The 23,835-nt window shown below is 39.5% G+C and overlaps 1 protein-coding gene across 1 annotated transcript; it reads right to left on the bottom strand.

The window, feature by feature from the left end:
- Positions 1-507: 507 nt before the first annotated feature.
- Positions 508-17,091, bottom strand: LOC132073159 (solute carrier organic anion transporter family member 1C1-like). The gene is made up of 16 exons (XM_059471962.1): positions 16,931-17,091; positions 14,611-14,721; positions 13,538-13,689; positions 12,137-12,278; positions 11,927-12,059; positions 10,513-10,628; positions 9,765-9,911; positions 9,551-9,649; positions 7,670-7,915; positions 6,643-6,807; positions 6,002-6,197; positions 4,957-5,119; positions 4,081-4,265; positions 3,011-3,075; positions 2,754-2,871; positions 508-903 (listed from the first exon to the last, which is right to left on the bottom strand). Exons 3-16 carry the CDS (start codon positions 13,664-13,666, stop codon positions 690-692), a joined length of 2,118 nt encoding a protein of 705 aa, XP_059327945.1. The 5' UTR covers positions 13,667-13,689; positions 14,611-14,721; positions 16,931-17,091; the 3' UTR covers positions 508-689.
- Between the last annotated feature and the right edge of the window lie 6,744 nt (positions 17,092-23,835).

Below are 23,835 nucleotides of genomic sequence, written 5' to 3'. Positions count from 1 at the left end.
AATTAAAAAAAAAAAAAAAAGTATTTTTGAATGAAATTCCATGACTCGAGGACTTAAAAAAAAAAAAACAAACCATTGTCTTCATGAAAACGTGGGTGTATTTTTAAACAGGTGCAACATTTTCAGCTGAGGTAAGACCAAATGCTTCTTCAAATGCTTCTTTGAAAAATACTGGTTTTTTGCCAATTTTGAGATTAAAAACAGGTGCAATGACACAATTCGGTGAGGTGTTCGGCTTAAATGCTTTGGCTTACCGTGAATTTTGGTTGAATTTGATGGAGTCAGAAAGCTTTTCCAAGCCTTGAGCTCATCTCTCCTGTGTCATTCCCCTGCATGGAGGGGTCAGGATCACTTTTTGTGAGCCTTTGGCACATGGATGTTCTGGCAGTTCTTCGATCCCACAAAAAAACCCCAGACTGGCTCTGTCAGAACTGCCAAGGAGGTTTTACTTTGTCAGGCTGTGTAACTCATTCTGTTATTACTGGCAATCAGGTAGACATCAGGCACTTTCATTCTTGTTTGTTAGTGTTTATTGCTGTTGTTTGCAGTTTTGCTATTAGTTATGCTCTCTGTACATATTTATTATTTATTAGTTATGCTCTCTGTACATATTTATTATTTAGTTACTCACAGCATTTTGAATGGTGTTTCTAAAAGAAGCTGACCTGATTCACATGTCAAATTTCTTTCTAAATAGAGGATTCATTCTCTGCATCAGGAGAACCTGGCAAACGTTCTTTGATCTTGCAATTGTCTTCTTTATTCATAGCAGCATCTTCTTGTCCATTCTCTACAGGCCCGGAGTTCTTATTTTGAAAGTGTTTCTTTATCAATGCATAAAAAATTATTGCAACCAAAAAGGAAGGACCTCTTAAAAGTGCTCCTAAACCAAGGTAGACATATCTGCGGGACAGAGCACAGAAAATTAGGCCAGGTGTTGAATTTTTCAAAAACACTAAAGAAAATCACTTTAATGGCTTTTAAATCTCTCATTAAAAAAAAAAAAAAGCTTAGGGGAAGACATTAAAATTCATTGTTTGTGAATGATACCAAAAAAGGGATATTTTACGTGCAAAAACTTCTCTTAAAGAACTGATAATATTCTTTTTGCTTATGAAGATAATTTCAAAGTGAAACTTCCATCTTCTTCCCTATTTTTTTTTTCAAGATTTTATTATCAGTTCAAGGCTTTAGACTCTAGGGCTAGAAATATATTAAGGTCACCACCAGAGTGGTCCATTGGAATTAAAAATAAAAAACACATCAGAAGTAGCCAAGGCTTGAGTGAAACAGAGAAAAATCTATGGAGCATTCTCCCAGGAGACTGATAGTGATTGGGTTTTCCCAATACCCACAGCTACTCAGTAGAATATTCTCCATGGACTTTTTCCTCAAAAGTGGCCAATGCACAGAGTTAACTTTATTGCCAGTGTGAACAAACTACCTGCAAATCAGGTAAATTTGGGTAACTTCCCTCTTTAAAGTCCTAAGGTCTGAGGTATTTTATTATAAGTATATTAAAAATAATAGTATATTAAAAGTATATATATAAAGTATATAATAAAGTATTATATATAAAAGTATATAATATAGTACTATATAAAAGTATATAATATATACTTTTAAAATAAGTATTATATGAATAGGTATTTTTAATATAATAAATATAATATTATTATATTTATTTTATACAATTATTTTATATTATTATATAATAAATAATATAATATATTAAAATTTTCAATGAAAATTTATATATATATATAATAGAATAATAAATAAATTTTTAAAATAAAATAAAATATACATTTTATAATTTTAATATAAGTATATTAAAAATACACAATTCATTCCAGAAATCTCTGTCATGGATAATAAATTTCAACAGAAAAATTGACTAAAAATTGGGAGCTTAACATTTGATCTCGAGATTTTTCAATTTCAGGAAACTTTAAGCTGAGTCCAGAGTTTATATCTGACCATGATTTTGGATCACACCCTTCAGTGTAAGACAACAGAGCATGTCTTTCCATGTCACTGACATATTTTATAGAAATCCTTTTGCTAGGATTTTTCTCCTGAGAAGCCTCAGAAAAGAAATGCAAACAATATTTTCTTGTGGAATGTGGTCTGGAGATGATTTACCAACAGGTGCATCTTTGATTGGTCTCAGGTGGATTGTTTTCACTTGATGACCAACCATGGTCCAAGCTGTGTCAAGGCTCTGAGTCTGTCATGGGTTTTTTATTATCATTCTTTTCAAGCCTTCTGATGTCTCCTTTCTTCTATTCTTTAGTGTAGTTTTAGTATATCATTTTCTTTTAATATAATATCAAAAAATAATAAATCAGCCTTCTGAAACATGGAGTCAAGATTCTCATCTCTTCTGTGCCTCCTTTTGTGTCCATTGCTGTTCATGAATCTGCTTTGTCCTCCCTCTCTTTCTAGTATTTAGCACATCAGCAGCATTTCACCACATAAAGCAAATAAACAATGTTAGTCAGGATTTAATTTTCAGTAAATAAATTTCCACTTCTTAGTTCCCTCCAAAATTCTTCAGCTGTTATTTTGCTTTCTCATGGCCATGTGAGAGTTTAAGCCTGGATTCAGAATACCTCATATTGTCACAAATTCATCAGTAGTTTAATTTCAATCAGATTGTCATCAGACAATAAGATTGTCATCAGTCCTTGGGACCCACAAACACCACCACATTTCCACAGGGAGGTGTTTTTTGCCCTAATTTTCTTTACCTGTTTGCATTGGAGTCGTAGAGCCTGCAGGCCCCTCTCTTCCCACAGCTGGTGCTGCCCCACTTCAGGCAGGTCCTGTCGATGGCTGCACCAAAATAAACTGGTGCTGGGATCCCAGCTGCAAGGAGACAGCAGAAAATGGGACAGGGCTTCACAGGAAAGGACGTGCTCTTAGAAATCAGATTGATATTTCCTTAGAGTGGTTACAGGCTCCCAGAGCACACAAGGCGGGTTGGACCCTGCAATGTTCCTCTTACCCAGCATTCTAATAGTCAGTGTGAAGAGACCAACTGCGAGAGCTTTGAGCTCTGGCTGGACACATCTGCAAAAAAAGAGGGATAAGTAAGAAGTTCTGGCTTATTTAGTGCTTAGACATGCCCATTAAATGCTGTTAAATAACCTGAACTTAATATCCTTGTTGATGGAAGAAGCACTTTGGAGGTTTGGAAAAAGAGTGCTTCCTTCATCTGCTGAAGTGTGTTCAGTGTTTCAGTATGAAAAAGGTGAATTAATCCACTGATTTTCATCAAATAGCTCCTGGCAAGTCCATTCCCTATGCACGATTAAGAAATTGAAATTTTAAAGCCATAATCAGTCTATCCTGACCTTTTGGAAATGAGCTCTCCAACTGCCTTCACTCTTGGGCATACATTTCCCTCACTTGATGGAATATTTCATGGGAAATATCTTACTGCTCTAAGACAAAAGAGTTGCAGGTAGCAGGGTCAGTGCAGCATCTTTCTGTGCTTGAACAGAATTCCTCTGTGCAAGGACACATCTTGGGCTGCACAAAGCCTCCTGGCTCATTTGTTTCATGGGGAATTGCACTGCAGGCATCAGAAATGGGCACTGGTCTTGAATTCATCCTATCTCCAGCCTCTGTCCTCTCCTTGCACATCCAGAAATCCTGGCAAATGCATGGCACTTTCAAAATCCAAGCAGAAAAAAGGACATGTTCTGGAAAACCTGATTACAGAACCAGAGAATCACAAAACGGTTTGGTTTGGAAGGGATGTTAAAGAATTGCCTTGTTCCAAAACCATGGGCAGGGACAACTTTCTCTGTCCCAGGTTCCTCCTAGCCCCATCCAGCCTGGCCTTGGACATTTCCGGGGATCCAGGGGCAGCCACAGCATGTCTGGGCCAGGGCCTCAGCACCCTCACAGGGAGGACTTTCCTCTAACGCAAACTTCCCCTTTTTCAGTCTGAACCCATTACTCCTTGTCCTACCACTGCAGCTCCTGATCAGCAAGAAACTCCTTTTTTCCCTAAGATAAGGAACCAAACATGACTTTGAAAGCCTTTGGTCAACAGCCAGGTGTACTCACCTGAATGTCAGTATAAATGAAGGAGTGGCTCCCAGGGCATAGAAAAATCCACCTATGACTTGTATTACTGTGTAATAAATGAAATTCCTTGAGCAATCATCACTTTTTGGACATTGCCCCAAGGTGGCAGAATTGTTTCCTGTCCATGAACTGCTGATCTCAAGACATCTGCAGTTATGGAAGACCTGGAAGACACAAAACAGGTTTGGTAGGACACTGCTCATGAAATGGGGGTTCTGCTGGAGAGAAAACACAGTAAAGAGATGGCTCCAGACCATTTATATTCTGGAGTGATCAGGAAACATTCAAATGGCACAGCCCAATGAAAGTTTACATCCATGGACTGGAGCTTTGTCTCTGGAACTCTTGGCATTTTCTCCATGCCAAGCAAAAATCAGTCACCCAGAAAAACAAGCAGTTTCTGACATCCCAAAGTCTCACATGGAGGAAACAAGCTGCCTTGCCTTAACCCATTTTTTACACTTTAATCATCAATAGCAGGGAAGATACTACTCTTAGTGAACTTAAATTGTTAGGTAAAGCCTCAGGGCAGCAAAAATGACATTTGTGAAAGGCAAAGCCTGTGGAAAACCTTCAGGCAACATGAAACCAATTTGATTTGTGCGTTTCCTCCTCTTGTGCTCAACCTACAGAAGACGAAAGTTAATATGCAGAACAACGAGCTAGGGCCTTTTGCTTAAAGTGCAATAACTCAGAGAAATCTCGCTTTTCTGTGCTGTTTGCACAGCCAGAAATCAAAACTCCCTTACTGACCTGTCCCCAGTAACTTTGGCTTTCCTGAAATGCTTTATCCTACTAAACCCCTGATGTCTCATGGAAAATAGGCTGGTAGGGAACCAAAGCAGGGTCTCTTACCGAGTTCTTTCCATGTCCCACAGAGGTGTCACAGCCAGCCAGACATGCAGAGACGTAGGTGATGCCATTGGCTCCACACACAGGATCCCACACGTTGGAGGAACACTTGCAGTGAGAGTTGCATTCCGAAAACAGGGAATTGTTGTGGTACGGAATGGGGTTGCTTGGAAATTAAGTACAGACAAGTGTAAGACATTTTTAATTCAGTGCCGGAGTCAGTAAAGACCCTTCTGTGTGACAGTGTTGCTGTTCTAAACCCCACCTCACGTGCCCAGGCCATGTTTTGACAGCTCAGTTTCTATATCTCTACTGGTCTGTTTGAGATTCCATCCTACTTGCACTGATATTAAAGCCATTGATAGATTATAGAGAAATCTAAAACAAATTAAACATTGCTACTGATTTTACAGGTGTAGACAGAAAAGAGAGAGGAGGGAGAGGTAATTTGGGCTCACCTCTAACTGAATTTAGAGCTGGCAAGAATTATCACAGTCTTATCAATATATCAGCTGGTAAAAATGCACCAGTGGCAGAAACCAAATCTCCTGGTCTCTGTAGTTAAAAAATACTCCTCTGTTAAAGCCTAGCCTAACTTTTCACAAGCCTAACTTTTCACTGAGGATATGAAGAATGCAGTATTTTCTTTTGCTTTCAGACATCCCTTGTGTATTGAACAACAAGATGAACTCATCTTCTCCTTCCTAGGAAAATGAAACTGATGTGCTTGCCATTTTTTCATCCCAGTGCTCCCTAAGCATACTCCTTGGTCCACCATTTACATTCCTGTTGAAAACCTTGCACAGCAATACTCCCACCCACCCCCAGCAAAACAACCTGCATTGCTATTGAAGCAATTCCTAATTAATCTTTAACCAGCCTTGGGCTCTGTCAGGCTGACCAACAAAACTACCCCAGTGACATGTGGCAGTGCTCACTTTCTCTCAAGCATTGCAAAAGCATGTTTCTCCTTTAGCCTTGATGCCACAGTACATTTTTTTGAGAACTATGGAGAAAAGCACAATCTTTTTTTCTGTTTGATACTCACCCTTCATAGGACACTGTCATTCCTGCCACCATGTGGTTATCACAGCCAACAAAAAAGTGTAACAAGCCCATGACATAGGACAGAAATGACATGGTAATTGAAAACTTTGTCGCTGCAATGATGCCCATTTTATACTTTTTCATTATAAGTCCTCCTAGGAAAATCCCAAGACTTACAGGAGGTAAGCTTGTAACTCCTGAAAGAGTTTATAGAAGGGGAATGTTAGAATTCAAGAATCATTATAGTCTTAAGAGCCAGTCTGTCCTTAGATTTTTGTTCCTGTCAGCTTTATGGTCTGTTATGACTTTAGGAAGGTTTGTGTTCACTCCAGCCCCTGGGAGTTGCTGCTTGTGAAGTGCCTACCCCTCCAAACCCACTCCCATTGCAAGGGTGATTCAGCAACTAAAACTTCCACACCACATTCATTGCATATTTGGGGTGCCCTAGCTATAAATATAATGGAAATTTAATGTAATGTAATATAACTTTAAAATTTCTTATGGTCCCACAGGCACAAAATATGTATTTTTAATAATTCAGGTTCAGGTCAGACCACCATCTACCTCCACCTGCTCTGCATGGAATTGAGCCCCAGATAAAGCCCACCATGCCCTGCTGGCAGCACAAGCAGCTCTTCTCACCTATTAGGAAGTTGGATTTGGATGTAGATTGTCCATACTGCTGTTCCATGTACTTTGGTTTGTAAGTCACGAAACCAATAAAACTACTGAACTGTAACAGTGAGCAACACAAAAATGTAAAGTACATTCGATTACCCAATACCTTTTTCAGGGAGTTATAGAAATCTGAAAGAAAGGGACATATGAGTTGTCACTGAAAGATGCATGGCATAATTACTGGTGAGTAACCTGCAAAACTTAGGGCAAGGTCCTGCTCTCAGCTGTCCAAGGGCAAGCTGTACTGATCTTCATTTGCATGAGGGTATCTGAAAGCAAAATCAGGTTCTTGAAAAACACCAGAGGTTGAGATACAGGAAGAGAATCCTAAAAGGAGACAGAAGTATGGGTTAAGGTCTGGCTGCTCTATTATGATATGCACATGAAGACTAAGGGGCTCCACACAGCCCAGACTTGGTTCAGCTTGCATGAATACTATCACAGGTTCAAGGCTAAGTGAGAGCTGCCTCACTGGGGTTATCTCAGTGTCTTCCTCAGGGATCTGAACTAACAATTTGACAAATTAAGCAAAGCCACTTCTTTCCATCACCTTTCCACCACTTTCTTTGGCCTAAGGACTGCACAACCAGAACTATTCAAGACTGAAGTATTTTCATCAGGCACCAACATACTTCAGAGTCTCCATGAACTCTCTCAAATAAATAATTTGTCTTTCCATGTGGCAAAAGGAGCCTTTGAATAGTTTCTTTATGTTCAGATACAGGAACACTTTTCCACTGTTCAAATTTCTTCTAGTGCAAAATTTTAGAGGTAGGTGCCACTCAGGTGATGATTTATTTCAGGTGATGAATGCAGAACCTCAGAGTCCTGAGCACTTCTAATAATTTTTGGTGGACCTTTCCTTTCCTGGGGATAGCTGCCTGGTTTAGATGGAAGTGCAGGGAGGCAAAATATTTTGCCGAACTCTTACATTTCCTATGTGTGCTGTGCCTATTGCTTTTCACATTTATAACATACGAGAAACACTTGCCTTTCAGCAGCACTGACAACTTCCTTGGCTTGGATTTTTCAGGAGAAAGTTTATTCATCATGGCACCCATGTTTTCCAAGAGCCCATGTGAAGCTTTGTCTTTCTTGGCTCCCTCTGGCTTTTTCAGGCTCTTTGGCAGGAAGCAAAATGGAATAGCAGATAGGAAACTGAGTACTCCACCTATCAAAAAGCCAAGCCACCATGCACCCACCCAGCGGGAATCCTGTGGGGTGATGGTGATGCTCCCTGGAAATGAGAGAAACAGGCACAAGTTACCCCAGTGGAGAAGCTGAACCTTCCCAGCTTTTTTCTGCTACATTTTATAGTGCCTGACTTCCAGCAATAAACATCTAGTGAGGGGCCATCCATGCAATGGAGGCATCAGGAATCATACCCTGGATGGTGTTATAGAATCATGGATCGGTTTGGATTGGAAGGTGTCCTGTGGGACACCCACCTCAGGGGTGACCAGGATGGTCTGAGGCCCTCCAGCCTGGCCTTGGACACTTCCATGGATGGGGCATCCACAACTTCTCTGAACAACTGGTTCCCATGCCCTACCATCCTTGCAGGGAAGAATTTCTTCCTAACATCTAATCCAACCTTACTATCTTTTGCTCTGAAGTCATTACCATTTGTCCAGTGTTATTTTATCTGCCATTCTACACCTTTCACTGGCTGATGTTTTGTGGCAGACACAGCAACACCAAGGTACTTCCCCAGCACATGGGAAACCACACAGGACTCAAGTGTGGTGTGCTTTTTGGCTCCTGAGACCTTGCTCTGCTTTCCTAAATTGTGTAGGTTGCTATTAAGCAGTTGGACATTCTCTGTAGTGTCAGTGAAATTACCTATGGCTTTAAATATACTGCAAGGGAGGTGAGAGTAGCTAGTTCTATTTTTATGGGTTTTAATTCTGGCATGTTTAGTGGGCAGCTAAGATTTTAAGACTTGGTATGACCAGAATTGGCTCACTGTCTTTACTCCTAAATAAAATCAAACATTGGCTTAACAAAGGGCAAACACAAAATAGATCACCTATCTAGCTACAGGATTCTGAAGATCTGAAAACGTCTCGGTCCTGCTAGAACAAAAAGGAACAGCCACCACTTACAGGCATTGCTGTGTCCCCTCTGGCATTGTGCCGATGTGAGCACATACATGTGTTTTCATTTCATCTGAATAAGCAAGGGCTGAGAAAATGTGTATTTTGTGCTGCAAAAGGATGTGAAATGTAAATAATGTAAATTACTCAGTGGAAAGGGTGGGTCATTCCCCCAGACTGTAAACCTGCTGTACTAGCAGAATCTTTTTTGTTAAAATTCCAGTTTAGAAAAAAATCTTGGTTCTGTGAGAGTCCTTGGTACTAATTCTTAGGCTTAAGTGAGTATTACAACCCTTTAATATTAAAGCACCGTTCTAAAATATGCTCCCACTCTAACTCTGCTTTTACTCTAAAAGCTTTCAGTAATTCAGTAAATAAAAATTAATAAATTATTTCAATAATAATTTATTATTATAATTGAAATAATTTATTATAATAAATTATAATAATATATATTATATACATTATATATAAAATATTACATATATAGTATATATAATATATATGTTATAGTATACATTATATATAATATAAATTATGTATTATATATACAATAAATTATATATATTATGTATGTTATATATCTAATATATAAATTTATAATTCAATAAAAATAATAAAATGTCAATCAATTCTACAATTAAAACAATTAAATAAATATAATTCAAACATAACATATATAATATAATAATATAATGCATACGTATGAAACCATTTATAGGCAATTCTTGAGAACAAGCATTAGCTCACTTTCACTTTTCCTCTGTTTTGCTTACCTGGATCCACAAATCCAATATCCACGTACAGCTTTGCACACAGAGATCCCAGCAGGAAGCCAAACATGGGGCCCAACATGGCTATGGTGTGCAAACAGCCTGAAAATACAATGAGGCAGGTGCTAGTACCCTCTGATGGCTGAATGCTGTCTTCTGCAGAGGGTGCTCCACCTCTCACACTGGGAATCTCTGAGTTTATTCATGTTGAGATTACCTACATACATAGGAACATTCTCTTCTTTAGCAAAATCATCGAGGTAAGAGATGCCCAGGGGTGTTATTGGTGTCTCACCAATCCCACGTAACATGTTTCCCAGTAAAATATATATCCACATATATGACGATGGCTCCTTCTCACAGCCTGCAGAGGATATAATATTATAAACAAACAAACAAACAAACAAACAATAGATCTTTTTTGAAAATAAAATATTTGAATGGGAAACTGAGGAAAAACCCAGGAAATGTAGCACATGAAATGATTATAGATTAGAAATCAAGGTTATTGAGAACATTTCCTTTTAGAAGTTAAATGAAAGGCTGTAAATCCCATTCTAAATTTTCTTGATCTTTTAATAACACATTCTTCCACCCCCATTGCATTTCATTTCTAAAAGCACAGGTCAGTATTACCCATCAGAAAAAATGCTCATTTAAAAAAATAACTTATTGATATTTTCATAAATATATTACCTGGCATATATCATGTATCTTTAATGTGACAAGTTTGAGATGGTTCCTGGTGCAGAGCTTGGCTCATTCTCTACCTGTGTCCCATACAAGCAACACATAAAACAGTTGTGTTCCATATTGTAAGGAGGATTATAGCAATATCCATTTATTTCTGTTAAACTGCATGCAGTTTCTTGTCCTGTCCCCATCTCCAGGTCCAGGTAACTGAGTCCTTGCAACCAAGGACAAAACAAGCTCCTGTATTTATACTTTCATTTACAGTTCCATACCTGCTTGTGAGACTTCTAGGACAGTGTCATTCACATCCTGATGCAGGGAGCAGGGCTTTATGCTGGAATTTAAGCTGGCTGAACCATCTGTGTGTGATGCTGTCTCATACTTGTAGCTGCAAACACACAACAGGAGGTTTAGGAGCAGTGCTCACTAGGGAAACACCAGTGTGGCGGGGCTGGAACCACCTTGGTTGCTGTTTCCCTAAAGAGAAAGGTATCTTTGGTTAAATATAAATTCAAAGGTGCAAATAAAATGATTAAAGAACATTTTAGAAAACCAAAATACTGAAATTAAGAAAAAAATAAAACTTGGAATTCTCTTTCTGGAAGGCATAATGTTTTAAGCTGGAAAATTCAATAGGGCTTGTGAAAGTATTTCGGATAGGATTGAATTTTTGTCGTTTAAATTGAGAGTCAGGTCTAAGTGAGCTCTGTGTGTTGGCCCCACAGCCAAGGAGAAAAAGATGAATGTCTTGAGTTTGAGCAAAGGTCCCCTTTCCATCTTTGATATGTGTTTGGACTGTTCAGCTGCTCCAACATGATCCCTCTCCCAGAAACAAATGCTGCTGAGGGGCAAAGTACAATTAGCTTTAGCAGAACAACATGGCAAAGCACACATTCTGCTTCAAAGAATTGCCCTGGCTCTGTCAGACCAGGCAGGCTTATTTTTCAGGTTGGAACAAAGAGCACTCATCAGTGCAGAGCAGCTCCCCTACAAATGCTCAGGCTCAGGTTCATGAGTTGCCCAGAGGAGGATGATCCATGGCCTGTCTTAAAGAGTGAAAAACTGATAATGAGTCTGGTTCTAGTGCGAGATCCACTGACATGAATAAAAGCATTCTTCAGTTTTCTTCTTACAGTAGTATACCTAAAATTATTCTAATATATTTAAGCAATCAACAGAAATATGTCTTACTCTATTGGTCATCCCTGTGCTCAAGCTACGGCTAGAAACATTATCACATATAAGCACAATGCAGTAATTCCCTGAGCCTGGAGAAGGTGAGTAAAAATTAACCAGACACAGAAAGTCAGTTCAACCAGGCATGTGCATTTGGAACAGGAAAATCCTGGTATGAGTTCCACCAGCACTCATCCATCTACAGGCTCCAGCACCATTGCATTCTTTGGCTCCTTTCTGAATAAGCCTGAGTGGAAACTAAAGCACTGTGATGTTCTCATTTTTTTGAGGAGTTGAACTTCCACTTGAGAAGAGCTGTATTTTTTAAATGAACATTTCCCCATCACAGCAGTGATGTGTGTGTCACCTGGGGTTCATTGCATTTGGAAATGAGGTCCCACAGGCCTTCAGAAATCTAAGGCTAAATATACAGCAAGCTGCATTTAAAAACCAGACAGCACAATGCAACTCCAGTGTGAGTCACCCAAATTAACCACAAGCAGTACTTACTATCCCATGAAAAAATGAGGCATGGCTGACAAAAAGCATCCCAAAGCCATAGTAAAGGATCCCACAGCTATTATTTTGGGCCTGTGCAGCTTAGCTCCAAAATAGCTTACAAATGCAATCACCAGCAGGTTGCCTGCAAGGTAAAGAACCAGAATGAGTGCCAGAATCTGTCTCTGAGCAGCTGTGTGTGTGTCAGGGAACATCCGTTACCCATCTCAAAGCTCCCGTCGACGAACCCTGCGACAGAGGAGGTCAGGCCAAACCTCCTCTCAATCTGGGTGATGGAGCTCTTCATTATGGTCCCACACAGGGCTTTACTGAAGTAGCTGAAGGACAGAGCAGCCAGAAACACCTGGGAAAAGATTCAGACAGGAAATGGGGAGGGAGAGGTAGAGAAACTGGTCACAGAGGGATCAAACACAGAGGTGTTTAAAATGGTGCGGAACCATCATCATCATGACACATTTGTTACTCAAATTGGAGTGGCAAAGTTAATCTGATTCCTAATTACCTCTTCCTTGGGTCACATGTCCCTTATTTTAGGCCAATTCATTATTGCTTTTAATTCAATCACATGGCACCATTTTGATGCTTTAAGCAAGTTTTTATGATACGTCAGTATGAGGAATGTGGTACTAACTGACCAAGTTCATCTCTGTGGCATATGATATATTCTGAAATGTGTCTTGTATATCATATATCTCACAAGGAAAAGCTTAATACTCTTTTGTAGTTTGACTGTTGCTTCCACCAACACACCTGGTGGCTTTTGCAAATAAAGATAGATTTAGAAAAATATTTCAGTTTGTTTAAATATTATCCAGTGATTTCCACATAGTCTAAAAAGCAAATAGATTTTTTGCTCACTGGGCAAGAGTTCTAATACAACAGAAACCTGGGTAAATAAACAAAGTAAATATAGGTTTAGACATTGCAATGCTACCTACTATAAGAAATGAAGCTAATCCGGGAATCAAAAGCTTGAAAATTGGTATATTTACTCTCTTTTTGTCCGGAAGGAAGACAAAAATCTTCCAAGTGTGGGGTTTGTCCGGATATGTTCTATATTTCCTGAGCTTGACTGGCAAAATTTCTGAGAATCACCCTTTGTGCCTTATGCCAGAATTATTCTCAGAGGGTTTGGCTGGAATCTTAAACTGCTGATAAGCATGAAAACACCAACAAAAATCACTGGGGTCATTTGGGGTTTAAAATGCAATCCTCAGGTGAGCCACAAAGCATTTGATGAAATTTGGTTCACCTCACCTTGTTCTGACCCTATGAGACAACAACCTCCAGACAGTGCATTGCAGGCACCCAACTGAGGCTGGTTCAAGTTTTCCACTTGACGCTGCTGCCTCTTTTTAATGACCAACAAGGGGATCCACCTACAAGTAACTTGTGAATAAATATGGTCTATTGTGAATTTTTATTTTCTTTGGGGAAAATATAATATCTGACTGTCCCCCGGACCTGTAGTACATATCCAGTTCCTCCAAGGATAGGGATAGGGATGAAGGAATTTAGCATGTCACAAATGTCACATCTGAACAACATTTCTTAACAAAAAAACCAATGGTAATTAATGGTGGTATTGCTAAGGCACCAAACCTTCAATCCAGTGCGAGAGGAAGTCTTTTTGACTGGTGGGGTTTTGTTTCCTTCATCATCCAAAAGCTGGTCAGGCTCTGCCTCCTGGTTTGAGTCACTGGTGTTGCTGGGTTTGGTTTCCACAGTCATGGCTGATTTCTTTACTGAGTGATCTGAGCTCAAGAGGAAACAGCAATAAACACCAAAGCACATTTGCCAACGTAGAGCTGCTCAAGGACCTCTCTGATGAATCTGGTGAAACTAATTACAGCAAAGTGCTGAGATGTTGAAACTGAACCTTTCTACTTAAAACAATGTGGCTCAAGGACTTGCATGTTTCAAAGTGTATATTTGTTTAAATTCTGAAACATCTAGTTTTGACATCTTTTGTTTTTTTAAAAGAAATGAGCACCCATCTTTCTACCTTGTCCTGTTCTTCAATGCTAAAAAGGCTGTTTGGACAGAGGAGTAAGAGACAAATCTCTGTTCAAAAATAAACTACAAGGGTTAACAAAGCAGTAGTGCTGAAGCACAGGGAGTCCCAGGAAGCTCTAAATTTGCAGGCCATGTGGCTTACAACTCACGCTTTGATTTGGTAAAATCCGTAGTAACACTGTGCCATTCAATTTATTCCTTTACACTGGCTTGTTGGAAACAATTCTTAGTGACAAAGGAGTTTATTATTTCACCTAGCTGACCTTCTGTAAGGATATCACTTATTTTTTTTTTTCTTGCAATAATATGCAGGGTATCCCTGATCTCTTTCTGTTTGCAGAGTGCTGTCTATATGACCAAATGCTTGAAATGATCAGTAGAACTGCTCCAGTTCCCCCAGGAGCTTCCTGTAGCCATAGACAATGGTATATCCTTTGACACATCATAATGTTTTAGTGCTGAAAGCCTTGTTTGGTTATTAAGTTTTATTTTGGTTTATTGCAATGGATAGTTCCATACTTAATCTTTTTTTTTTCCTTAGCTTTTTAAAACTCTGTATCTGAGAGATGAACAACTACAAAAGGAAACTTGAGAGAAAAGCTGTAAAGGAAGCCTATGTATCTGTTTGCAAAGTTTATTTAAAGAATGAAAACACTTGCCTGTTTGTGCAACTCCCACTACAATCAGAACAGATTTCTCAAGGACGATCCAGAAGCCACCGCAGAGCCCCTCAGAAAAAATGGGTCACTCGAAACAAGCCATGTTCAGATCTGCAGATAAGAGTATTGCAATTAATGCCCTCAAATCAGAACCCAGAAATCACAGCTCGCATGATCTGATTTGTTTCACCTTTCACAATACTCTCCTCATTTGAGAAAACAGCGAAAAAGAGAGAGAGGGGGGAAACAAATCACACAAAGAGAGTTTTTATATGCTTGAATGCAGCTGAAAAAAGTTGGATGAACTTTTCCAATGCTGGAAAACGTCCATCTGCTTTCCCACTGCTAATATCTACTTCCCAAACTCTTTTGTGGCTGTGCTATGAGGCTGGGTCAGCACATGTACCAGGACAAAAAAATTGGCTTCTCCTTCCTCTTGGCTACTCAGACAGAGAGGAACAAGAAGTAGAGAAAGTATTTCTCCAAGACTGCACTGCTATGAACAAAAATGTTACGAAATAAAATTCCTGGTGCTTAGGAAAAGCTTGTACACAAATACTTCTGAGCAGCTGCTCCTCTGAAATTCACCTGTCTTTGTGTAGCCTGAAGATAGAAACTTCTCCTTGAAATTATGATACATTGATGACCGCAATAATATGCTGGGGAGAAAATCATTGCAGGATTTTTTTTGAGAGTTTAAAGGTACAACGTAACTTAGAATCTGGTGACAGTATGTCCTCCCACCCTCAGATGACCCTGACCTACACAGATATCAGCTGAAGATGGAGGAGTTGAAGGCTGGGGAAATTCCAGGCCACAAGAACATTAGGAAAAAAAAAGATAAAAGGTCGATTGACAATCGATGACAGCATACAGTAGCTACTGAGCCTGATAATTTTAAGTATTGATAAAGTTGTTATTTTATATTTTTTTCATTAGCATTTTTTCCCATGTTTAATAAATCAAAGGTCTGGTTAAAAATATGAAGTATGAAAGCAAAAGTAGGAAGCTTTCTGCACCAAATGTGCCTTTTCACTAATATGAGTTCTCTAAAACTACCATTCTTGGCCTGCACAGGCTACTCTTTTGTAATGGTGATATGAGAGAGTTGCATTTGCAGAAAGACAGGATTAGGCAGGTAAATAATTGGTATTGTTTAGGTAGTCAATCAGCCTAAACATAAATTAACCCATCTTTTTCCCTAGGGGAAGAAACCAAACCTCTTCCCAAAAACCAAGGGAAAAAAATAAAAATCCACTAAAAAGTTCCAAGCAGTACAAACAGATGAAATTTAACACTCAGTTCACTCTTTGGAACATCTGACAAATTCACTTGATTTTATGCTCAGTACAGCTTCTTCTGAGAACCACTTTGGGTGGGAGGAAAGCAAGGCTCCCAGCTAACAACCAGTGTGCATTGTTTGTGCTGCTGGGAGCTGACAGCTTCCAGGACACCATGGGAAATCATGCAGCAATTGCAGCTCAGCTGCAGAGGGAATGCAGGCAGCCCTGCAAAGGACAGATCTTTTCAGTTCTCCAGGGGACATGATCTGATAGGAGCCACAGCCTAACTCTAGTAGTTCTGTTCCTTATTTGATTTAAAAAAAAAGAAAATCAGCTTTGTTTTATACCCCCTCATTGCAATCAAATTGTAATAAGAATAAGAACATAAACTAAAATTGTAATTGAATAGGAACATAAACTAAAAAAAACCTCCACATGAATAACAGGTAATAAGTTTAAAAAGGTCAAGACAATGGTTTGCTGCAGGTTTTGTAGAGTCTTACAAAAGTGAAATATAGTGATATTTGAGGACTTTTGAGAAGGCATCAAAGGCACTCTAAGTCTTTGGGCTGATTGTTACCACAGTTGCACTCCCAGGGACTGTGACATCACCCATCATAAGAGCAAATCACAAATCAAGAGCCACATTTCCTCCAGTAATTTATGGAATTGCAATGATTTACACTAACTGCAGTGCTAATCCAACTGTCTGATCTTTAAATACACCCATAGCAAGACATTTGAAGTTCAGCTAACATGAAAAATGAGTATCAGACTGATATGAGTGCAGACCCCAATGCTCATTGCTCAAGACACACCATGCTGACAGCTCAGACACACACAGTGCAGGATGCCACCAATAAAGCACTGAAACTTCCACCAGGACTGGTTCTGCTGCTGCCAATTACAGCAAATGCTACTGGAAACCACACAGGTCCTGTTTGATAGCTGCAAACACTAACAAGAACATTTTAAAGACAGACAGAAAGAGTATCGAAGAGGTTCCTTAACAGAAAGAATATTGAAGAGGTTCCTACCTAGGTTCTGCATCCACAACAACAGCAGTTATGCTACCACACAAATGCTCAAAAGTCTGAGAATTCTCTCCTTAAGCAAAGCTCTGCTGGTACATGGCAGAAGAATCATTAACTTCCAACTCAAACCAATGTTTTAATCTTGTCTCCTCCCAGTTCTGCCCTCTGTTAAAGGTCCCAAAATCCATGTTTGTCCACAGAGGTCAAAAGTTAATTAGGATGAAGACGTGCAAGGGTGTTCCATTTGTAAACTCTTGTGAAGCATCTTTTATTTTTTCTTCCCTGAAATTGTCTATATTATAATGGTTCACACCTTCCTGGTGTTTAAAAATATGATGTCCCAACTTTAGAAATATTCCTGCTTCTAATGCATTTTGTTACGAAGGTTTACTTCCACTGTCTATGGCTAAAATCCATTCAGTTCAGATCTGCTAGAGCCAACTAAGAACTTGCAGGAAGAGAAAATGTAATGCCTTGGATATATGGAATAAAGATGGTGTTCAATAATCACTTATTCTTAGAAGACCATTCATATTTATTGTTTATTGCTATTAGCAGCAAAGGCAGGTGAAATATGAACATTTATTAGGGCTCTGTGTACTTTGGAGCAGCCCTTTATCACTTACAGCCCTAGTTCAAGGAAACCCAGACAGGTTTATTTGGTTGTGTCCCTGCTGTGCCTTCTGCCTGATTCCTGAGAGTAATTGTACTTAAAAGGTAAGTTACTCTCGAGGCAGATGTCTGCCTGGAGGTTACACCAAAATATTCAATTTCTGGTAGCTCCTGCCCCTTCCCTGCCAGCACTCTCACCACATCCCCAGTGTGATTTCCTCACAGAAATCAACCAGCTCAGTCAGACCTCGACGTACCCTTGATAAATCCATGCTGACTGCTCCAAATCACCAGTCCATTGTGTCCTATAGTGGCTTCAAGGTTAACTTGCTCTATAATCTTCCATAAACCTCTGCTGCTATTTTATTGATTCATTTTGGCTGTAACTTTTTGTGCAGAACAATTTTTACTTTTCCATGACTGAGTGATCAATAACGTGAACATTTCATTCAACAGTGCAGAGAAAATCCATGGTGTAGGTTATGACTGTATCCATTATATTTAAGTCTGAATGTATAAAAACCCAACACAACCAACATTGCCATCACTGTAATTTTTCCAAAAGAGTTGTCCTCACAGTCAGAGCATTATTGAGCATTAAATACACGCAAGAGATGGAAATTCATGGACATCTTTTTTTTAGAGTTAGTGATCCTTCACGTCCTGCTGTGGCATAAAACACCAATTACCCACTTCTAGTCCCAAGACAAGCATGTATTCCCTGTTTTACAAAGTTTTTTGGTGAAGCTTTGCATTCCCAAGGTTGCATTTTCAGGTTGTCTTCAGATGTACTAGCAGACCTATCCACGTGGTTTTTTGGCCTTTTAATCCTAAACATCTGGAAAGGGATGGAGCAAAAATTACTCTCTTACTGTGGAGCAGTAGAACCTGTAGAAAAAGATGCTACTTTGTTTTTCAATATTCTTTGTTTCCCTTATATGATAAAGAACATTTCCTTGTTTTCATCATTCTGACAAGTGAGTACAAATCAGTTTCTCCCTATTTTTCCTAGCCCTGTATACACCATTAATTTACATCTTTCCGGCATTAAAATATCTTTTATACTTTGCTTTCAGTATGGCTGAGAAGAATTTTTCTTTCTTCAGACTGCTGCTGTCCAAACAGTGTGTGGAATCAGAAATCAAAGCTGACCTCTTGAACCAAGAACTGTTGACTAAAACTGCCAAAATGGGAAACTACCAAAGTAAAATCAGACTATGGTCTTACACTTAAAAAAGGAGATGTATCCCTTTTTCCATCCCAGACCCCCCTCTATATTACTCACACTTGCAGGAACAATATAAATAAAAAGGATTATGACAGTAAAAAATCCCCTTAATAAGAACACTGAGCTATCAGTAATTTCTGATTCCTGCTGAGGGTTAAAAGCAGTCCTTACAAAAGCCGCAGTGAGTAACTTTTAGCACCTTTAAGCCGCCTTTAGTCACCTTTCTCCGGCTGCAGACTCCTCCAGGCAGAGGGTGGCAGCAGATCCCACCAGGAGCAGCTGCCAGGGCGCCCTTGGCAGGGGCAGCAGCGGGAGCGGCTCCCAGGCAGGGGCCAGCTGCAGCAGGCAGCTTTGATCAGAGCCCTTCTTATTCTCGGGGTGCTAATCCCCAGATACAGAAAATCGATGTATTTTAAAATTTAACTCTTTGTTAACAAACTAAATAAAAGGGACGGTGTACGGCAAGTGTAAGCAAATACTCCTGTAGTTAAGCTACTACAGGAATCCTCAGAGGGTGAAAATAGACTTTTCCACAACAGAAAAAGGTTCTTTGGCGCTCCTGTCCCAGTGTCTAGTTTCTGTGTGGTGCTGTTGAGCTAACAAGTGAGAAAAACAGCTGATCTGTGGTCTCCATCTTAGGCAGTGTCTGGGAATTTATCCTTCCACTGCTCAGTGGAGCATTTGCTGTTCAAAAGAACTCAATCATTTTCTCATTGATTTACCTCATGCATCTATCTGGGGAAAAGTAGACCATGATGTGCTGTTTTAATGATATTTTTTCTTTTTTTTTAAATTTAAAATACAAAGGGTAGATATTAATACTGGTTGTACAGCTTCTCTTTGCATTCAGCCTTAACCTGCAGCTTGGACTGGAGTTGTTACTACAGACATAGAATTAATTAAGTGTAAATCACTGACAGGTGAGAGTGCTTAGACCTTTTTAATAACCCATCCAAATGTGAGCAGCATCACAGAACAGCAGAAACAAAACTCATCTGACTTCAGGTGAAACCCCAGGGAAAGCCCCCCAATGCCTTCACAAGGTCTGGGACATTAACTGAGCTAACAGGACTGAAAAAATTAATATGGCTCACATAATTAATTAAATACCTGCTATTATATACAAAACCACTGCCATAAACTGCTCATCTGTCTCATTACACTAGAGCAGATCTTTTACAAGAATGGGTGAGTCTTGATTTTTTTTCCAGGCAGAAAAATCTATCAGATGTCAGAAACATCCCATAGACTGTTCTAGTAAAAAAAAAAAAAAAAAGAAAAAAAAATCTATTACAGTTCTATCCTGCTTGATTTCCAGACACTGAAAAACAGTCTGTCTGCACAGTTAAATAAACAGATTGTTGCTGACTGTATAATCTTATCACGGGTTGGTTTTTACTTAAACAAGTTTGTGTTTTCCCACATCTTATTTTAGAAGTGCCAACATCACAGGATCAACAAGAGGGCTCCGGTTGTGCACAACAACCTTTCAACCTTACCATGCTCAACAGCCATGAGAGAAAGCTTCCTGCCTGGTCACCATCCAGCTGTGAGAATGTGCTCCATGTGCTGCCCACTAAATCCTTTCCTTATTTACTCTCTTCAAAATTCAATGAACTGCAATAATCTGGGATGAGCTATTGGTTAACTAACCTGCTGATATTAGCCACATGTTGCTTAAATAAGGTCCTTTTAATGAGCACTTCACATCACCATTAAAGGGCCACGCATTTAAATTGCCCCTCATGTCTTTTACAGCAATTATGGACTTTTTGCCTTCTAGAGGTTGATTAGCACTGGATGAGTGGCTGCCTCATGCAGCACCTGCTTAGTGATGCTCCAGGGCACAAAAACAGACAACCAGATCTATGATCCCTCTAGGCAACAGCCTTTGGGGTAGATTATTAATAATTATTAATAGTGCTTATCTATGTGAAAATGATTTTAAAATACTCTTGCAACCTAGCTGCTTGACAGTCTATGCACTTCAGAGCTTCTAGAATTTTTAGTAACTTTTAATATTTTTCAGAATTAGAGTGCATGTTGTGTCATCATCAGCCAAAGTGGTACTGCCAGTGTTTTCTCTCAGATTATACCAATTGTGCTGTTAATTCAAAATATTGCAATACTGCTTTCATGTATCAATCTTCCTCATTATTTTAAGCATTTCAAGGAGGCAATCTATAATTATTCAACCTGTTTACTGTTTTTGAGATATCCACACCCCTTGCTCTCTGTATTTTGGTAATTCCCTCTGATGCTGGCATGGCATGAGTTTCATAGCTATATTTTATACATTATCTATACTTAATATAGCTATATTAGCTATATTTCATATATTTTTTATATATATCCATATAAGATGCATTGTTCCCCCAGTCTTCTGATCTCACCTTTTTGCCTTTTTATCTGTTAGAAGTTCTTGAAGATTCCCTCCTGACACGGTTAAAAATGATGTGCCTATAACTAAGACATGTAATTTCATTTGAGAGTTGTATTTTTTGCTGGAGGTAGCAGAAGAAATGTGCCTTTGGCTCATGGGTTTTATTATGTGGCATGGCCTGCTTAGCCCAGTCTCATTCTGCATGTGAACAATGGGGACTTTTCTATAATATCCCACCTTTACATGGCGCACAGAGCTTCTTACCAAGGGGTGAGCCCCACTCTGGCCTCTGAGGCTGATAGCAAAGGTTGGGAAATGCCCTCAGCTAACTCTTTTAACAGTCTCACCTCTGAAAGATGTTTGCTTCCTTGCAGTCTCTTGGCTGTGGTTTGGTGTCTCTAACTCTAAAAAGAAAATATCCAGGTTTGTTGACCTTGGTGAGACAGCACCAAGTTGCAGACACAGTTTAAGATGAAGAATTCTGGTAGGAAGATGCTCACAGATCCAAATAATGCTGAGATAATTTTTTCAAGTATTATAATAAGTCCAGAATGTGCATCTATGCTCAGACACTCATCCAGGCATTCATGTTACTACTTGAAGCACTAAAATAAAAGCAGCAGGCTTGAAAATAGTTCAAAGTGGGAATGGTTTCTATCAGCTTGCTAATTTACAGGATTATCATAGCTGAAGAAAGGGAGGAGAAAAATGAACATTTTCAAAATATAGTACAAATAAGAGTTACTGAAACAAGCTCTTTTCTGATATTCTTATGTGGAAAGAAAATGGGTTATGGAAGGAAAGCCTGTATTTTAAAGAATTATTCACCAACTACAGGCTTAATATATAGCCATAGGAGATAACCCATGAAGATGATTTTTTCTGTCCTTGTTTCTTTCTGAACTAGAGTAGGATAGGTTTATTTATCTTAATTTCTTTATTTGCCGGTTGTGATTTAGCCCCAGCCACCAAAATTAAATACCATGCAGCTGTTTGCTTACCCGGCCTCCACAGAGGAGGAGAATTGAAAAAAATTGAAAAAAATAAAAAAAAAGAGAAAGGTAAACTCCATGGGTCAAGAAAAAATTAGTAATTAGAATAAAATAGAATAATAATAATAATTGCAATAAAAAGGGAGAAAAAAAAAAAAAGAAAGAGAAACAAAGCCTGAGAAAGACAACTTTTTGATGCCTGATATGATTGCGGACTGATATCCAGTCTGTTCCTTAACAACCACTGGTTCCTCCTGGGCAATTCCCTCCAGTTGATATCCTGGAAATGGCATTCCAGGGAAGGGAATTTCCCTTTGGCTAGTCTGGGCCAGCTGCCCTGGCCATGCTCCCTCCCAGGTCTTGTGCAGCTTCTTTCTCACTGGCAGAGAATGGGAAGCTGCAAAGTCCTTGACTTGGGGTAAACACAATTCCACAACAACCAAAACATCAGTGTGTTATCAATGTCATTCTCCTACTGAATCCACAACACAGCACTCTTCCAGCTCCTGAGAAGAAGATATTCTCTCTCCCAGGTGAAATCAGTGAATTTTCCTGGCCCTGTGACAGCTTCATAGTTGGTGGGTGGCAGTGTCCTCACCAGGACTGATCCACAAAGCAGGAATTGTCCCTATGGCTTTGACACTCATACAACATCAAACATCATACAACATATCAAAATGCAGATATGTCTCCTTTTTTATCCCAGTGTGCACTAAGCTGGGTTCCTCCTTTCTCTCATGGGATGTGACAGCTCATTTCTATGGGAAGTGCCCTCCTTGGGAGGCTGTGGGAGGCTCCCAGCATTGGTTTTACTCCTGGGTGCTGATGCAGTTTGACATTTTTTGCTGTTTTATGATGATGTAATATGAATGACACCTGAGATAGGAACACCAATCTTTGTGGTTCATCCCGACCACAACTCTTGCCTAGTCCCATATTGATAAACCTTCAGATTATTTTAATTACGTTTGTTTAGTTCAATATCCAGTGGTATTGAGCCCAGTGTGAACAGGCACAGATGTGCAGGACCTCAGTGCCCACAGCCTCTGACACTCACCTGGGAGGACAAAGATCTGGGACAGGAGTCTGGCTCTCCAAATTCCAGGCCACTGTCAAACACTGACCCATGTGGCCAGTCTGGGTGGCATTGGCTCTTCCTCTGACAAATGCATTTTCCCCAGAAATGGGTTTAAAACCTTACCTTCTGCGGATTTTTGGTGCTTAAGCACCATCCTTCTTGGTCCTGCTATTGAGTGGATTAGGTAGGCCCCTGCTGGCACAGGACAGACATTGATCACTGATCACTGGTCATTGATAAATCCCACTCTTATGCAGTGCCCCTCCTCATGCACCCCACTGGAGAGGCAGCAGGGTACCTACAGTCACTGCTGGGACAAAAATGATGGGATATGGGTTTGTTTTGCCAATATTGTGAAGGATGAAGCCTACCTTTCACCATGTGCTCAAAAATTCTGGTTGCTTTAAAGGATATCCCTATGGACCCACCATCACCTCTTCCAGTTCAAGCTTTCCTGAGATTTTTTTCACATTAAACAGCTATCCTTTGCACTCCCCACCCCAAATATAATTAATATCAAATATTGACAAAGCACAAAAATGTCTTAGTTTCAGCTAGAAAATACGACAAATTAAAAGGAAAAGCCCCAAGTCACCTGGTCTTTGAATTAAATTT

Source organism: Ammospiza nelsoni, chromosome 5 (genome assembly GCF_027579445.1).
Source record: "Ammospiza nelsoni isolate bAmmNel1 chromosome 5, bAmmNel1.pri, whole genome shotgun sequence".
NCBI classification, from domain to species: Eukaryota; Metazoa; Chordata; class Aves; order Passeriformes; family Passerellidae; genus Ammospiza; species Ammospiza nelsoni.
The sequence above is the reverse complement of the archived record's forward strand: the minus strand, read 5'-3'. Positions and strand labels throughout refer to the sequence as shown.

Excerpts from the sequence above, each read along its gene's own strand:
- LOC132073159 (XM_059471962.1), bottom strand. The coding sequence starts at position 13,666 with ATGACTGTGGAAACCAAACCCAGCAACACCAGTGACTCAAACCAGGAG. Across the intron at positions 7,916-9,550 it reads TATTGGATTTGTGGATCCAG|GGAGCATCACCATCACCCCA; the intron begins GTAAGCAAAACA and ends TCTCATTTCCAG. Across the intron at positions 6,198-6,642 it reads CAAATCCAACTTCCTAATAG|GAGTTACAAGCTTACCTCCT; the intron begins GTGAGAAGAGCT and ends AAACTCTTTCAG.